Source organism: Myotis lucifugus, unplaced genomic scaffold (genome assembly GCF_000147115.1).
Source record: "Myotis lucifugus unplaced genomic scaffold, Myoluc2.0 scaffold_769, whole genome shotgun sequence".
Classification (NCBI taxonomy): domain Eukaryota; kingdom Metazoa; phylum Chordata; class Mammalia; order Chiroptera; family Vespertilionidae; genus Myotis; species Myotis lucifugus.
In genome coordinates this window covers 137849-153099 of record NW_005871817.1, presented here as the reverse complement: position 1 = coordinate 153099, position 15251 = coordinate 137849, and the positions used below count along the sequence as shown (strand labels likewise).

The 15251-nt window shown below is 48.4% G+C and overlaps 1 protein-coding gene across 1 annotated transcript in view; it reads right to left on the bottom strand.

Annotated features, from left to right (window-relative positions):
* Positions 1 to 4073: 4073 nt before the first annotated feature.
* Positions 4074 to 15251, bottom strand: part of SYT13 (synaptotagmin 13) — a 34888-nt gene continuing 23710 nt past the window's right edge. Inside the window, exons 3-6 of the mRNA XM_006106122.3 lie at positions 13667 to 13801; positions 11827 to 12128; positions 7653 to 7782; positions 4074 to 5800 (exon numbers count right to left, since the gene is read on the bottom strand). Of these exons, the coding sequence (XP_006106184.1) occupies positions 5496 to 5800; positions 7653 to 7782; positions 11827 to 12128; positions 13667 to 13801 (872 nt within the window). The 3' untranslated portion in view covers positions 4074 to 5495. The remainder of the gene's footprint in view (positions 5801 to 7652; positions 7783 to 11826; positions 12129 to 13666; positions 13802 to 15251) is intronic.

The window sequence follows — 15251 nt, the reverse complement described above, 5'->3', positions numbered from 1 at the left end:
CCATCTCTGGCTTGGGGAAGCTGCCCATGGTCCCATCACGGACCATCTGTGCTGGCTCACCTGCAGGAGATGAAGGAAGGAGCACAGGGGCAGTTGAAAATGCCCATCCCCCCTAAATCCATCCACAGCTCCATCCTGTGGCTCTCTCCTCGCCAGGCATCTGCCCGGGGAGGGAGACAGACAGATGCTAGGGACCTGAGCTCCTGCAGTGGTGGTGCTTCCAATTGGCTCTAGAAAGATAGAAACTCTTGGGTGGAAAATTACCACCAGCTCCATTAGCAATTAAGGAAATGAGAAGAGACTGACTCAGAGCCCCCGGTGACATTGCATACTGTGTGGAGGAGTGGGTGGCTGCCAGAAGGACTTCAGAAGATGCCAGGGAGGATTGCCAACATGGGGCAGGTGCACACGTATGTGGGTTTAAGTTGTTTTATGAACAAGATTGGAGGCCAAAATATGTGTGAAAAGTCTAGACTACAGAATCACAAAATGTTAGAACTTAAATCTAGAAGGGACCTGAGTTATCACTTGATCCAAATTCATTTCACTGATGTGGAAAGTGACGTCCAGAGGCAAGTGGCTTGCCCAGGGCCATGAAGGTGGCCTGTGACAAAGCCAGGCCGGGCTGCAGGTGCTCAGCTCCTAAATGCGGTGCTCTTGACTCGGTTTATGCACAGGAGCAGAGCGTATTTAAGGCAATTCAGGGGAAAGCCTTGTATAAAGTGATTAATGAATCTATTTCCCTCTCCCATTTCTCCTTTCTATAAGTCCAGACGCTCAAATATTAGTTTTGGGCTCTGATGGGCCATATGCATAGTTACCTATGAAACATAGTTTATATAATACTTGGCAATCGCTTCTCGGCCTTTTCCTCTGATTTATTATGAAAATAAAAATCCTGGTTGTCATTAAAATGTGATATGTATGTAATATAAAATAAGGAGTTATGGTTGTCATTAAAATGTGATATGTATGTAATATAAAATAAGGAGTTACACGCACAGACTTGGTAAGCGAAAACATCTCACAGCTTCCTTTACAGATCCTTTTTAAGAACCTTTAGTTTTAATTACATGAGACCTGGCTAATTTCCTACTGATTTTAAAACCCAGGCCCTGCCCCTGGCTTAAGGCCAGAGCCCCTTCCTCTGTACACCAGGCTGCAGCAGCCACAGGAGGGCCTAGGGGGCGGGGCTCAAGGACTCCCCTTGTCCCTGCCCACCGTCCAGAAACAGAGGTACCACCGGTTGCCACACTGACTCTTCCAGAGTTTTTGCTTTGGGAGATGAGAGAAAGAGGAGTCTCTAGTTCCAACTGACTTTTCTTCTCAACAAGGAAGTCAGAGCCCCCAGAGCACTTGCATCCCTACTTGCATGTAGTCCCTTTGATTGGGTGCTCAAGCAGGACCACAAGGTGCACGCAGGCATGCACACACACAGAGCAATCTGTGATCCAGCCAATCTACTCACTCCCAGGTAGGTATCTGAGAGAAGCCTGCATAGGCATCTGCCCCGGGAGGGAGACAGATGCTAGGGACCTGAGCTCCTGCAGTGGTGGTGCTTCCAATTGGCTCTTGAAAAATAGAAACTCTTGGGTGGAAAATTACTACCAGCTCCATTAGCAATTAAGAAAATGAGAAGAGACTGACTCAGAGCCTCAGGTGACACTGCACATCCATAGCAGTTCTGTAACAGCAAAGTAAAGGTGAGGGGGAGGGGAGAGGAAGAGAGAGAGAGGGAGAAAGGAAGGAAGGAAGGAAGAAAGGAAGAAAAAAAAAGAAAAGGAAACCTCTAAGTGTATATCAACAACAGACTGGGATGGTGGTATATCAATACAATGGAATATTATACAGCAACAAAAAATGAACTGGAGCTACATATGTCTGCATGGATAAAGCTCAACATTTTAGTGTGAAGTAAAAACAGTGTGATGAAATTTAAATTAAGTTTTAAAACACATAACAATACTCTATGGCACCCAGGGCTTACATGTGCATGCAGTAAAGGGATAAAGAAATGCTTGTGGTGAGAAATAAATTCAGGATGGTGGTCTCCTCGGTAAAGGGCTGAAGGAACTTCAACTGTATCTGTCAAGTTTTATAAAGCCTGGCAGTGGTTCATGAGTGTTTATCAAATGATCACTTCTGCATTTTATATGTCTAAAATGTTAAGTGAAAAGAAGAAAACACCAGGTAGGTAACCCAGTTGGAAATTATTTATTTACCACTGAAAGGTTTTTGCTCCAAAGTGTGACACCAGACATATGACTACAATGTCTCATGCGTCTTTTTTGTGCTTCGGTTCATAATTGCAAACAAACACACTGAGCATTGACAACAGGAAACACGGTGGCAGAAATGAATCATAAGGGCTAGATCTCTTGTTTCACGGTCCTCAGCTCAGTTTGGCTTAGGCAATAGCTGCCTGCCCCCCAGGACTCCTCACATCCCAAAGGAATTGCCCCATCTTGCTCTCTACGTGGGGTGACTTGTCACTCAACCCACAGCAAGAGTCATGTCCCAAGTTGAAATGGACAGACGCGTGCAAGATCTTGACCAATAGGCACTCAACAAATAGATATTCATGTGATGTAAGAAGTGGAGCCAAGATTAATTCTTTGTCCCCATCGCCATATCTATGAAAGAACCAGATCACCGTGTGGGCAGCAGTCAGTTGGAGATGGTTTCTTACTTTATTTTCATCTCTGTTTTGTGACCTTCTTAGAAAACATGCCCTGGCAAAGGACCAGGTGTTCCTTTCAAAAAATCAAATGTGCTCACACGGACCCTATTACACTAATGTGGTAGTAAATTGCAAATGTACCTCGTACTAGGTAAGCTGATGCAAAGAGTGCTGAAGTTTTTGGATTTGGCAGTCTGATATCTCTGAATAATATAAAATTCACCAAGACGAAGTTTGGGTAGAAAAGCACAGCGATTATATTCTCTTCTATCATCAATGACATTTACACAGAGTTACAAATTGTGAGTAGGTGAATGGTAATACTCAATGTCATGACTTTCTAGGCCAACTGGGATTTCTGATGCCTGTGTCTTTGAGAAATCAGCCAGGACTCTGATTTTTATGCCAGTTGCAGTGACCTATTCTGTCTACTCCCCTATCTATCCTTTACTCATTAATTCATTCAACAAATACTGTACTTAGGGCCCATGAGCCAGCTTTGTTCAAGGTGTCAAAACACACCAGACAAAAACCCCTGTAAAATCTCTCTCATTTCTGTGCATATCTGTTAGAGAGCTGACAATTGACACCCAAGATGTTCTGTGGTGGCATTTGATTCTTATTAGCGGCAACCTTTAGTTTACAGACTCTGGAAAACTAAACCTCTGAGATCCAAAGAAATGAAAGCCTCATGGTCGAAAGAGCATGGGTGGAGTTGATATTTCTGGAATCAGAGACCCTACCCAACCCATCTCAAGCATCCTTTGGTGTAACTATAAGGCAGGTACACAGATTTGTGGAACCATATTTCCTGATTTTAAGCCTAGAATCCAGACTTTTCTAGATCGAAGTAGCAGATGTTACCAAGAAGAAAGTACTGATCAGCTTACGTAGAGAATGTTCTGTTCTCTTTTAGCTATACCAACCAAAAAAAAAGGAAACAAGAGTGAGGCGGGTGAGGGTATCTCAAAAACATGATATAGGAAATCACTAACAAATGTTTTGCCTAAAAAACTTGGCAGGAGGTGGTAAATGTTAGTGATCAAGATTTCTAATTATCTGAGAGGTTTTCTCATTAAAGAGGGATTAGATATTTTTTCTGTTTCTTCAGAGGGTAGGAAGAAGTTGTTTCTAATGATTTTCTACTTTGGTGCAGAAAGGAAAAAATGAGAACTACGGGCGATAAGATCCCTATTCAGATTCTCAGGGGGAGGCTAAGAATGACTTGTTGAGGTTGAAGGATAGCCCTCACCCATCTTGTCTAGAAATTCTCGTTTAGATCAGCACTAGGGTGACATTGGAAGGCCCAGAATGTGGATGTCAGAATTAAGGAGTCCAAATGCATTATTCATGGTTCTGAAAATGCCTGGGATGGTTCTGGCACTTTCCAGGCATTGTCAGCTGCCAACTTAAAGCTTAAAGATGATCTGCTGGTGGTTTCAGAGTTTGCTTCTAGCCAGGGAGTGCCTACAGCTTTCAAGCACGCTTTCATCTATCAATCACAGCATTTACCCAGACAGAGCTGCCATGTCATTAGTCCTGCTTAGCAGAGAGCCAACAACAGAACCCAGGAGTCCTGGTTCGAGGGCAAGTATATCCACTCCACAAGGCTCATCATTTAATTAATGATATGGACAGATATTTGGAATAATAAGGTCGGAATCTGAAACCTAGCTGCTGGTTACTTACTGATTTTAAAGCGACAGGCCCTGAAAACTGGAGTAGGAGGCACATTTGTAAAAGTCTTTGTTTCCTATTTATCTTCCTTCTCCACCTCCACGGAGCCAGGCATAACAGACTAAATTAAAATGCGCCCCAAACTGAATTCTTCCTGAAGTGGCTGGACTGCTAGAAGCGATGGGTCTATCTTGGAGGGTCACTTTGGTGATGCTGGTGGATGTGACAACTAGCGCCCAGTAACTAACAGGGGGATCCCACCCTGTCAAGGAAGGTCCCCCCAAATATAATATAAACTGATTCTGAGAGAAAACAATAAAGCTATTCAATAAAAAGTACAAATTCATTCCAAGAGCAGGATCTGAAAAGCACAAATGAAAAATATTAAGAATTAAAATAATTAAATTAAAAACCTAGAGGCTTCTAAATGTCACACTGATGGTTGAGACACCCAGTACTGGCACTGGCTGTGAAAACCTGTCTGGAATGTTGTAGAAGGGATTCCTCCAGGCACAGTGCTCCAACCTCTGCATCCAGACCGCCGACGCATGTTAAAAGGCAGGCTCCTGGGGTCCGGCCGGGAACACTGGTTTGGAATGTCTACAGGTGGGCCCGGGAGTCTGCTGGTGATGTCTTCACACTGAGGGTTTGAGAACTGCTGGATTACTGCTGCCTGGTTTGGGAGCATGACTTCATGCTGGCCGAAATGTCAACCCACCCTAACAATCTCCAATTCTATGGGTAGATCCAGGATAGTTTTATTTTCTTCATCATTTTTGAAATGCTCACTTTTAAGAAAACACATTCTTTGTATCCATTATTCCCCAAACTCAGCTTTCTCTGCATCTGGACTAACATGCCCACCCCGCACTCGGGCTGCATTGGCTAAGTGTCTCTTCTGTGACACAGATCAGCAAAATGCATTCCCCAGGGTGACCCAAATGTCCACACACTGCCCTCTCCTGCTCATTGTCAGACACGGGGGTGTGATGAGAGAGGAATGGGGTCCTGGTCTTTGCAAAGATGTCTGTCTTCTGAGTGTCATTATGAGGATGTGGCACAAAGAAGAGGTCACAGAGGACAGCTGGAACGGAAGGGGCAGGGCCGTGCCCGAGAAGGGAGGTGGACTGGGAAGCTGCTACAGGTGCAGCTGGTGCCACATGGCGATCTGCCGGCGCGGGTTTTTGAGCATCTCCTCCCAGTGGCTGCGCTCAGAGCCCGAGGCGTGCAGGCCCAGGCTGCAGTGGCCCAGCACGCAGCTCTGCCCCTCCTCCTCCTGGCCCAGCACCTCCAGCTCCACGCTGGAGGCCTGCAGCAGGTCATCTGGCAGCTCGAACATGATCATCTCATTCCACACAGGGTTGATCTTGTGCTTGGCTCGTTTTGTCTGCTTCTTTTTCAGCTTCCGAGCTTGGTGCTTTAAGGTCACCTTGACAGAGACATCTGGGCAGGGACAGAAGGGAAAGAGAGTCAGCGAGAAGGGTCAAGAGTGAGTTTCTGGGATGTGGTGAGGCCCAGGCTAATGCTCTCTCTTAGGGACGGAGAGAAAGGGTCTCTGGTTCAAGGTCTGCACTGAGACTCCCGTTTTATGCACCCCCCTCCCCACCTCCATGGGTCAGGTATTAATTCAACAATTATTCAATGCCCACCATATGGCAGACACTGGTCTAGACGTGGGAATACAGCAAAAGTCCCTGCCTCATAGAATGTTTACTCAAGTATGGAAAACAGACAATAGCATCATAGATAAGGCTGGTCATCGGGTGGCCCATGATTGTGTCATGCTAGCGGATAACCAGGGAACCACCCTTTGCCATGAGCCTTTCCAAGTGCCTGTATGTCCCACATCAAGCCAGGCCCAGGACAATGGCTCAGACATCCTGCAGCTTGATTTTAAATTCAGTCCAGAAAAACAAAGCCACCCCATGTCTTCATGCCTTTGGTTCTCCAGCCAAGCATGTTTGTCTATTATGAAGATAGTGGGTCACCTGCTGATTGGATGAGTTCTCTTTTCTTTTGTAAGTTTTACTTGAGGACTCCAACTGCACGTGGAGGATGAGGGTAGGCTGCCTTGGCCCGTGGGCATTGCACCGATAGACCTGCCCCCCTAGGAAATCCGCCTCACTCCCCACCCCCAGGGAAACAGGCCACCAGACCAGCTTTCATGTACATCAAGGCTCCGGACCCAGATCAAGTTTTCATTAGTCAAGGTTCCCAACGCTAATGTGAGAATAATTGCTCTTCTGCATTTATTGCTATAATTACCACCCCCGGGTGGTTAGTTTGTTATTTCAGCAGATATTTGAGAGACAAAGTGTTTTTGCTGTAATTGTCCTGACAGGAGCTATAAAAAGGGAGCAGGAGGCAAAGAAGTGCCTGCAGGGGATGCGGAAAAGGCACTGATGTCTGACCTTTGGCTCAGCAATCTGCAGCAAGGCCCATTCTTCTGATTTCATTCACCCAAGAGCTTTTGCTAAGAGATTCTGAACGCAGTGGCAATTCTTTATTTGTACCTACTATAAATATCTATCTATTATATGCTGCCATGAGCACTTGGCTCCGGGTCCAAGCACCATATGGTAACCAGCAATGTTTCCTGCTCTGACAAGAGAACCTGTTCGGCCCCCTGACTTGGGGGCTGGGCTGAGGTATCCAGAAGGAGAAACTGAGGCTTCCAGGATGTTGAAGAGATGTTTATTTGGGTATGTGGGGTGCAGATGCCCCAAGTTTCAGGCTGCCTTAGCCCAGGCACCCACACACCTTCTGCCATCACCCACACCCAGCTGGTGTGGGGGTGCCAGGTTGGCAAAGGCTGAGAAAAGCGAAGAGACTGGGTGGGTGTGGGGAGCACAGGGATGGCTAGTTGAGACAGGAGAAGGGAACCTGGGATGCTGACACCTGCCTGTGAGGTGGGCCCAGCCAGGTCATAAAAAGTCTGGGCCAAGTTTGCTCTCTAACCAGATACTCCACTCCATGGCTACAGCCCGACCCTTGGCTTCCTGTGACCCAGGAGTAAGACTGGTTCTTCTCCCAGTGGGTCCCCAAGGTTGGGAGTCCCTGGCAAGTATGAGCTCATACCTGGGGTCTGATGGATGGGATTGGCCAAGGGATAAATGGATACGAACTTAAAAAAGTGAGTGGGTGTCCTTTAAAAATTCATTTGAGCTTGGGGTGGAGGACACAGCTGAGCTAACTCCACAAACGTCCTCATGCCCCACCTCCCTGCTCACCTGTCCCCATTGTCTTCCAGGTGTTACCTCCCTCTGCACACATCCTCCTCTCACACCTCACTCACCCTTCCCCAGCAGCTCCTTGGACTGGTTGGAGTGGAGGTTCTTGGCTTTAATCAGCACCACCAGGAGGCGGTTGGCCGCTGGGAGGTAGCTGATGGAGAGAAGGACCTCTCCGGCTCCTGCAGAAGGCTCCTGAAACGCAAGAGAGAATGTCAGAGATGCCTTCAGTTAGGGGTGGCTCTGCCCCATCAACGAATGGTAAGGCTAGGATCCCACTCCTTGTATCCAACAGGCATCCCAGAAACCATTTACCCATCAGCACTGGTTTCTCCACCCTTGCAGGAGGGGGGCACAGAAGGATTATATGTGCATCTGTTTCAATAAGAGTTTGTTTTGTTCGCCACAAAATGTGATTTTCCAACTACCTTATATTCAAACCCAACATACAAGACAGATCAAAGGATGCCACTCAGGATGTGGCTGGGCAGAGGGTCAGGACTTCCTCTCACCCTTCACCTGCCCTTGCCCAAGTTCCTAGGGCATCTTTACAGAACGCTAGGTCTAGGGAGCACAGTGGAGAACCACCGCATTTACCCATACGCTGCCTGGGGCCGTGGGGAGTTGTGATTCATTACTCTGTTTGAAAAGATAATTCCTTCCAGCCCCTACAGAGCTGGGAGAGTCAATAATGTCATGTACTGATGCTGAGCAGGGCCCTGCTTAGTCAACAGAATGGCCAACCATGTCAACAAAAGCCAGGCATACGATGTTAGGCAATGCACCAGAGACTACCTGCAATCCCTGCGCTTGGCAGGAGGTGCGGAGGCCTGGAGAAGCATCCAAAACGTCTACCCCATCTGCAGCTTCACAGTGTCTCCCCTGAAAGTGCTACAAGAATTTATCGGGAATTTTAACAAATCCATTGAGGGACCAAAAATGACCAAAAGAGCCCCCGCAGGAGGCGGATGTCTGTCACAGTCCAACAGCGGTGCTAAGAGCATAGACCAGTGGTCCCCAACCTTTTTTTGGCCATGTCCCACCTAAGCATCTCTAAAATCCTGATGCCCCCTCCCCCTCTGTGACATATAATTCTTATCATTAAAAAAGTGAACTCCTATTCACGTGGAGGGAGCCTTACAGGCTATCAACTTGGTCTAAACAAGCTTCCAAAGAACACGGCATCCATGAAAGAGAAAAAAATAAAGGAACAAAAGGATAGTTGAAGTAGTGAGTAAGAAATTGTTTAAAAAAGTAATAATAATATGAAGTGATATGAAAAATATCAAATAAAGTTTCAAAACATATAATAGAGAAATGAGATGCATAAACATGTCACAGTATATGTTTATATACTATATATGAGGCCCCTAGAACCATAAGAAAGGCAAAAAATTCACTGTGAATCACTTCAAATTGCCCCCCTTAAAAATCAAACTGCCCCCCTGTGGGGCGTGTGCCCCACGTTAGGAACCACTGGCATAGACTCTAGAACCAGACTCTCTGGGTCTGAGTTCTAGTCCTACGATTTACTACCTATGACATCGGGCGAGTCACTTAACTTTTTCAAGCCTCCCTTTCCTCATCTGTAAACCGGGAATAATAACAGCAACCAGTGGGGTTGTAGAAGTTAACTGGGTTCATATTTAATGGCTTAGAACAGTGTCTGCCACTCAGCACTGGGGACCTGTTTGCTTTATCACCATGAGTTACTAAGGAACGCCCATCACTACTTGAGATTAAGTGGGAACAGTGTTTCTGGATGGATGGGGGCCAGTCTGGGCTTTGGGAGTGAGGCTGGTTGGAGGAGCCGGCCAGCCTTGGCCTGAGTCACACCTCTCATCCAGGAAACCTGTCTTCAACGGGACCCCAACCATTCAACTTGCCACAAGTGACTAGTCATAGGATGGAATGATTTGGGAGCTGCCAGGAACCTTGGCAATGTCATGAATCCTAGCAGCTAACGTTAATTAAACCCTATGTGCCGGGTGTAATTACATTAGCCATCACTGCACTAGGCTGTAAGCGCCACAGAGCCATCCCCAGCACCCAGCACACAGCTGACACAATAAATACTTGTGAGAAAGAAGGGCGAGACATCCCATTTAATCTTGGCAACAACTCTAAGAGCAGTACTGATTTTGTTCCCATTTTAGGTATAAGATCCTGATGCTCAGAAAAAGCAAGCCACTGCTTGAGGTCATGTAGCCAGCAAGAAGCAAAACTGAGCCTTTAACAGAGGTCTGGTCTGACCTCAAAGCCCAAGTCCTAACCCCATTGCTCTCCAGCCTCCTTGGCGTCTGCCCCAGACTCCCATTTCACAGTGAGGAAACTGAGGCCCAGGGCCTTGTCCAGGCACCAGGGGGATGGCAGCAGAGCTGGATGGGCACCAGCCTGCTGATTCAAGGGCATTTATTGGAAGTCCATGGTTGGTCTGGGCGGTAGCCACAGGGTGACCAGGCCTGAGCGCTCCACTCCCCGCAGCCCAGGTGAAAGGAGCTGGACCTGTCAGCCCACGAAGGGCTCGTCACCTTGTGTAGGTGCCAGGAGTCCCAGACAAGCCCAGCTGGCTGCACCGCAGCCAGAGGGTTTAACACCCGACCCTCGGCTCTGCTGCTTAAGTGCCTGCTGACAAAAATACAGGCATCACGGGAGATATCGCCGGTTCGGTTCCAGACCACCGCAATGAAGTGAGTATTGCAATAAAGCGAGTCATGATTTTTCTGCAGGTGGAGGGTCTTGCCTTCAATTTGTAACAAATGCAACATCTGTGGAGTATAATAAGGCGAAGCTCAATGAAACAAGGTATGCCTGTAACCTTCTTCCTTCCTCCATCCTCTCCCTGGTTTTTCCTGCCCCTCCCCCCATCTTTCTCTTGAGCTCTCAATGAATCATTCACACCGCCCTTGGAGTGGGTCACTGTATGATCCCTGGTGACGCATATGCCACTTTTGGCTGAGTGTCTTCCGGTGAGAACTGGGGCGCCGCTGCCACCTTTGTTAACCCATTCTGGGCTGCAGTGACTGAAGGCTTCATCCACCTGTTCACATGCACCCTCCAGCTGGGACCAGGACTCTCCCCTGCCACACACACTGAGTGACCCCCTACCGCTGACTCCAGGCTGCCCTCTGAGATTGCTCACATGTGCGGGAAACAGACCAGCCGGCCAAATGAGTGTGAGAGTATATTTGCGCAACAATGACAGCTACGTGTGTGGTGATTACTAGAGTGAATGAGCCATAAAGGCAGGGCTTTGTCTAACTACTGCCGTGTCCCCAGCTCCTGGCAATGTTCCTGGCACATGGTAGAAATCCAGCAAGGTATCTGTGGAATGAATGAGTGACTTACTCTTCCGGGGGAAGGATAGAAGCGGCTCTGGTGCCTGAGACTTTGCCTGTACAGGCGGAGTTCAGCCCTTTTGGGCTGGCACCAAAGTCTCTGGGGGGCGGGGGGCATCCCTGGAGAAAGCTGGTTTACCAGATGAATAAACCAAAGTGTTGGTTCTTCTTCCCAGGGCCCCCAGCTCCAACTCCTCACAAATCCCAAACCACACACTAATTAGACAGTGTGCTTTGGAGCAGCCCAGTTCCAGCTGAGGATGGCTGTCAATGTTTATCAATTTTCTGAACCTTAGAAAAAGAAAAATAAGGCAAGGAAGAGATGATAGATGGGAGCAGGTGGGAGTGAAGTGCACTCCTCACTCCGCCAGGGTCCACCTGGAAAGGTGCCTGCTGCTGGCGCTTACATGGCGTGTGGCGAGGGGACGGCATGAGCCTTACAGCCAGAGCAACCTGGCCTCACAGCAGAGCAGGCCATGTCCCAGATGGCGACCCCGCATGGGTGACTGAACAGCTCCAAGCCTCAGTCCCCTTGTCTGGACCCGGGGAGTCACAGCACCACCTGCTGCTCATCTTCCCTGCAGTGCCAGGCACATAGTAGGAGCATAGGAATGAGAAATGAATTTAAATGAGGATAATACAGCCGGCACCAGAGCCAATACACTCATAACACGATGGCAGGGGAGGGAGGTCTTTGCGTGGCTAAAAGCAAAACTAGACACCAGGAATCCCAAATCCTGGGCTGTGGTTCTGCTCCAGCTCACTTTTTAAGACTCCAGTCTTCCTTACACACACACACACACACACACACACACACACCATGAGCATGAGCACTGGCCCAGTCCTGCCACACCATGCTCCACTAACTGGTTTTATCTGTCCTGGGGAGAGATAACCCTACCTTAATTGAAGTCTTCAGCTCCCCCCACTGGGCGGCCCCCAGAGGTACGGACACACCATCCAGGCCCAGGCGCAGCTCCCCAGCCACACTGTGGCGGGAGAAGCGGTCACAGGTCCTCAGGGTCAGCGTCAGGGTCGCTGTGGGGAGCTCCTCCTCTGCCAGGGGGAGCACCAGGCCTTCCTCCCAGGTGGTGTGCAGCTCCCGTTTCTTCAGGGCTGTCTGGGCCTCCACAGAGCCTGTCCTATTGGCTACGCTGCCTTGGACATAGCAGTCACAGCCTCCGTCGTGGTCACTGGTCACGGCTGCAGCCAAGAACAAAGCAACACAGACGGAACTTCTTGAGAAGCCAGGGAGGGGAGAAGCATGGCCCTGCTTGGAGCTGCAGAATCTGGCTTAACGGCCATGACCTCAGGTGTGTGGAGAAAGCCCAGGGCTGACCACCCTGGCTTTGTAGAATCACCTTTCAGAAAGACATTGAGAGAGAGCTCTCTCGCCTGAGGGGCCAACGTCAGCACGTGCTGGTCTTCCTTGGAGAACAGGGACAAGACTCGGTGCTTCCCAGAGCCCTTCCCACCCCATGAGCCTGAGATTTGGCCGAGGTGATGATTTATCAGTGTTGCTGCTGACACCGTGATCGTTTGTTCTGTGATTTGGATGTTTGTCACACAACCACTTGTGAAGTGAATCACTGAGTATGTTGTTTTATATTCTGAGCCTTGGTGTTTTCAATGCTTCTCAATGAGGAAATGTGCACCTGTGCTGCTTTTACGACTGGTTCCCAATGATAACATGAGACGCCGTAGCTGATGTTCCCCAGGAAGAGAAGAACTGAGGCCACGTGTCCTGATAGAAAGAACCCCCCACTGAGCTTCAAGGGACTTGGGTGCAGTCCTGGCTCTGGCACCAATAGTTGGAGTGATCTTAGACAAGTCACCTGATGTTGCTAGACCTCAGTTTCCTAATGTGCAAAATGGGACCACTGTGAAGACCAAATGTAATAAAGTACATAAAAGTGCTAAAAATCCTTTAAAAATAAAAAGGAGAGATACTCCCTCAAAAAATTAAATTAAATACAAAAATCCAATTTATCCAGCCCCAGCTCCCAGGAGCCATGGAGTAGCCCATTGTTACCCCTGATTCCTTCGCAAAGTTTTCTCTTTGTTTGCTGATAGTAACCTGAATTGTCAGGGTAGAGAGACCAGAGACAGCCTGACCCTCTAGGAAAGACCACCTGATGCTAGGAATACTGACCATTCAGAACCCGCTCTGTGTCCAGCACAAAGCCCTATCCAATGTCAAAGGCACCCAAGGCAGAGATGGCTTGCTGTTCATCAAAACCCCATTTCTTCTTTTTGCTGGGCACCTGTTGGACCACATTTCCCATCCTTCTTTGCAGTCAGTGGCCATGTGACTGATTCCAGCCAATGGGATGTGAGCAGGAGTGATGCATCCCACATGCTGGTAGTTTTTAAGAAATGGTTGTGCCCTCTCCCTGTTCTCCCCCTCCTTCCACCTGCTGGATACAGATGACAAGGGGGCCCAAGAGGATTGTGAAGCCACAGATGGAAGGAGCCTGGTCCCTGAGTCACCATTTGGAGGAAAGATGTCTGCCCACCAGGCACCTCCACTTTGGACTGACACTTTGGAGAGACAGAAAAACCCCTGTGTGTCTGAGCATCACACGCTTCAGGGTCTGCTTGCTACAGAGTGCTAATCTAGCACCAGCCCCCAGCTGTGGGTGCTTCCATCCCTCTCCTGCTCTCCTTACCCCCCAACTCCCATGCAGCTCCTCCAGGGAGACAGACCCATAGAAGTCCCTGAACATTAACTGAGAGCTTACCTTCCAGGCAAGTCACGAACAGCTCCGCCTTCTGCTGGTCATACTGCAGGCAGTAGTGGAGCTTGGGGGCTTGGTTCCAGCTGGCAGCCTTTGCTGGGTTCCAGGTCTCCATGACACAGACATCCTCCACCACACCTGTTAAGAAGGTAAAGCCGTCCCTGCCACCCACGCTGGGGTCCTCTCTTCCCGATCACACCCTTCCCATCTCTGCCATCTATGCCACCAACCCAAACCCGACGCTTCCCGGCAGGTGCAAAATCATGGTGGCAGCACCTGTGTCCCTGGGCCTTGCATTTCAAGAGACCGTCACAGCCCAGTGGTCCGACATGAGCTGCTAATAGTTATATGACCTTGAACAAGTTGCTTGATTTCTTTGAACCTCAGTTTCCTCATCTTTCCAAGAGAATGATAATAGTTCCTTCTTCTTAGAGCTACGGTGAGTATTAAATAAAATAAAGTGGGGAAAGTACTTAGCCCAAGGCCTGACCCGTGGTGAGCTTTCAGTAAGAAAAACTGTCATAGCCTGTGTGGTTCTGGTCACCCTGTTTCAGGCGAACCATCCCCACCCCATCTCTGGCTCCACCTCTCCCACAGGGTGCAGGCTCTGTTCCCCAGTAATTCATGGCCGGACATAAATATCAAAGAATGAGTCAGGAGGAGATGCTGGGGCAAGGTCAGAGATAGTGGACTTGATTTTTGTGCATGTTCAATAAGCACTTGCTGATTAATTCAGAAGTTCCTAAAACCAGAACTACTTCTCGCTCTGCCCCGCACTTGAATAGGAGCCAAACATCTGGAAGACTCTCGTTATTCAAACATAATACAGGAAGGAAAGGATCTAGCAGCTGCCGCAAACTCTACTTTAAGCAAACTGGAATTTTAAAATTATTTTCAGAACTAATTTAGAGGGCATAAACATAAAGGAGTATTTAATTTCTAAAATGGTTCATTATCGGGTTCCTGCAAGTAGTGAAAAATGTCCCTGGTGCATCTAAACAAGAAACAGATTGGCTAGGATGTGAGCAATGTGTAAAGTGAGATACACATGCACACAGGACCCGCTGGCTTCCAAGGGCACCGCAAGGATAACCACAGCAAGGTCAGGGTCAGAGGGGGCTTGTTGGGCACCCAGAGCTCGCAACCCTCAGACCACCTCAGCCTTCAAAATAAAAACCAAACCAAAGCCAGCACCACTTGGAGAAGCATGGGGTGGATTCTGCTTCAGAAATTGGGACTCTGAGCTGTACACCTGAACCAATACAAAATAAAATTGAAAAAGAAATGGGAACTTTGGGCTCTACAAGCAGCTGATGAGGACTGTGGCCTATGGGAGTAGATACCTCCAGCATATCAGGGGCACAGTGTCTGAGGGATCTGGCATCCGCCTCCCCTCTGGCCCACGCTTGCTGAACCAAGCAACTCTTGATAGATTTCTGTGGAATCAGAACTTGGTTGTTGCCTTATGGGATGCAGAAATGAATGAGGAAACATGCAAAGGAGAAGACAAACTAACGTGTTTTGAATTCTTCAAAGTTCCAGACTCTGATTTGCTCGCCTGCTCTCCTTGGTGGAGTGTCCAATCCTG